The 2,488-nt window shown below is 41.2% G+C and overlaps 1 protein-coding gene across 1 annotated transcript in view; it reads right to left on the reverse strand.

The window, feature by feature from the left end:
* Positions 1-2,488, reverse strand: part of LOC104490591 (neural-cadherin-like) — a gene marked incomplete at both ends in the record, with an annotated part of 42,368 nt that overhangs the window by 9,469 nt on the left and 30,411 nt on the right. Inside the window, 2 exons of the mRNA XM_010132895.1 lie at positions 1,112-1,239; positions 1,849-1,976. Of these exons, the coding sequence (XP_010131197.1) occupies positions 1,112-1,239; positions 1,849-1,976 (256 nt within the window). The remainder of the gene's footprint in view (positions 1-1,111; positions 1,240-1,848; positions 1,977-2,488) is intronic.

Genomic DNA, 2,488 nt, shown 5'->3' on the forward strand with positions numbered 1-2,488 from the left:
ATATAAACTTAAGGCCCTGTACAGAACAGATTGTCCAAATCCTCTTTGTGGCATTCTTTTATGTACACTGAGACTTATCGTATCTCTCCTCAGTTTTCCCTTCTTTCAGTTAAGTGACCTCAATTCTCAAGGCAAGCTGATTACACTCACTGCTCTTCTCCGGACTGTACCCGGGTGGTGCACATCTGTCCTTCACCGTGGTGCACTGGACCCAGCACTCCAGCTGAGACCCAACGGCACTACCCAGAGCGGAAAGATGACTCGTCATGTCTCACCACGCTGAGGTGCTGCTGTGCAGTGCTTGCCTTTTTCAGGTTCGTCTGTCATTGCTGCCACACTTCCTGACTAGACCCCGCATCTTTAACCGATACTTAGCTTCTCTCAGCTTGAGGATGGTTATTTCTGCCCACACGCAGTACCTGGCCCTTTGTCATAGTGGAAAAATACAGCGTATTCCCAGGTCCTATTTTCACTTTGCCGAGATCATTTTTAATTCCAAGGCATGCCCTCCAACATACGGGGGTCATCAGCGAGAGCAATAAGCACCGGTCCAAAGGACCGCATTTCACTGAACCGAAACCCTTGCGCATCGCAGCTGAACACATCCTTCTTCTTGAATGAAATAACTGCTCTTTGAATGAGATTGTTCAACTTTTCAGTTTTAACTGAGGCTAAGGTCTGACCAACCATATCAGCAACCCTCAGACTTAGACCAATCAGATAGTAAGATTGGTTGAGGATCCAGAGTTACCGCCATTAAAAAGTCAACTGGCCTAATTTCATGAGGTTTTCAAGAACAGCCTTAGTGACTTGACAAACTAAGCGAGAGAAATCCTGTGGGTAAGGGACGGCACACAGTACCCGCAACAGCTCCAGTATTAGCCCACCGAGTGTCCTGGGGTTGTCATTTACTACAGCAACACTACTTGGAGGAAGACTGATTCCTCAAAGTTTGTTTAGTGCTTTAAGGTCCAGACTTGGCCCAGAAGCTCCTAGAGAAAAACAAATGTTTTTATGCTCCCAGCCATTAATAACTTGGCTTCAATTCGATAGGTAAACTGTTCAAAGGCCTTAGAACAAATTGTCTTTCAGCAAATCTCCAGAAATGTACCTTGCTCTTTGTGGAACAGACCCGAAGACTTCACAATTTGTACGATCTTCAGTGGACAGCCACTTGCCTACTCCTTCTATCTCTGAGACAACAGCTGCACTGCAGTGATCCAAAATGAACCGCACATCCTGCACCAAAGCACAGGATTACTACATTAACAATTTCTGTAAAATTCAATAAACAAGTTGAATCAAATTCTCATCTCTTCCTTTTTGCACACCATCAAGCAAAACGGGTTGGGTTTTTTTTCCCTGTTCTGTCTTCCATCTTGCAATAACCAGTAAAGCCAAAATGGAATCATTTAACAGAAGGGACTTAACCCTGCATTTAATTTATGGTTCTGAGTAATTTAACCACTTCCACAAAAACTGCTACTGCATCTGCAAATAAATAATTACCTGCTTTTTGAACACAGGTAATTGATTTTGGTGTCCAGATGCGTACACCGAGTGTGCAACTTAGAACTAAGCCTTTATGTACGTTCCACATGTGCTGCAAAGCTTAGAAAAGAGGAAAAATACTCCTCTGATCCTAGAATACCACGTAGGTAGGTTTTTAACTGACAATTCCTTCCCCCCAAAATTTCTATTATTCATCAGATCAACAAGCACAGTTAGAGTAATTCTTAAAACTACCCAGTCTGTTTTTTCTACCCCCCTGTTTCTGCACAGGTAAATGTTATTGGAAATACAAATATTCTGATGTGGAAGGAAAAAAAAAAAAATCAAGTAACTGACCTGGCCACTGGTTCTGACTTCTAGTTGATGCCATTTTTTGTCTGCTACATTCAGGTGACTTGGAAACTGCAGCATCACAAAACCTGAGCCATGGCTCATCTTCAGCACAGGAATACCACTGGAGAGTTCTAATACCACATGGACAAGAAATTAAACTCAGCTACAAAACCCTTTCCATTTGGGGTACGTTAGCATATGTTAGAGAATGTGCTGATTTCATGGTTATTGCTAGTCATGTAAAATGGGAAATAACAGAAATAACTAGAATCATATCCTATTACTTCTATTACGCAGAAATACTCATTAAATGTATTTATTTTTGTACTTTAGATTGTGCCACTTCTCTGTCAAACCAGTGAAACTAATTCCTGATAAGCAATCTGAAGTTTTATAAACGCTCAAAAATTAACACATGCAGGTTTTACTCTCTCCCATCTTCTAACTGAGATTTACAAGTAACTGCAAAGTAAGCAAAGCAGAGGTAAATGACTAACCACATACAACATTACCTTTCAATTAATTAGGAAAATGCTGACCATACTGTGCATCTTGTATACTCACTCACGAAAAATCACAGTAGTAACCTTTTAAGTATGTGTCAACATAAAGCAATGAGTTCTACTGGCATATCCATTTCCCT

This window comes from Buceros rhinoceros, unplaced genomic scaffold (genome assembly GCF_000710305.1).
Source record: "Buceros rhinoceros silvestris isolate BGI_N320 unplaced genomic scaffold, ASM71030v1 scaffold14183, whole genome shotgun sequence".
In the NCBI taxonomy this organism is placed as follows: domain Eukaryota; kingdom Metazoa; phylum Chordata; class Aves; order Bucerotiformes; family Bucerotidae; genus Buceros; species Buceros rhinoceros.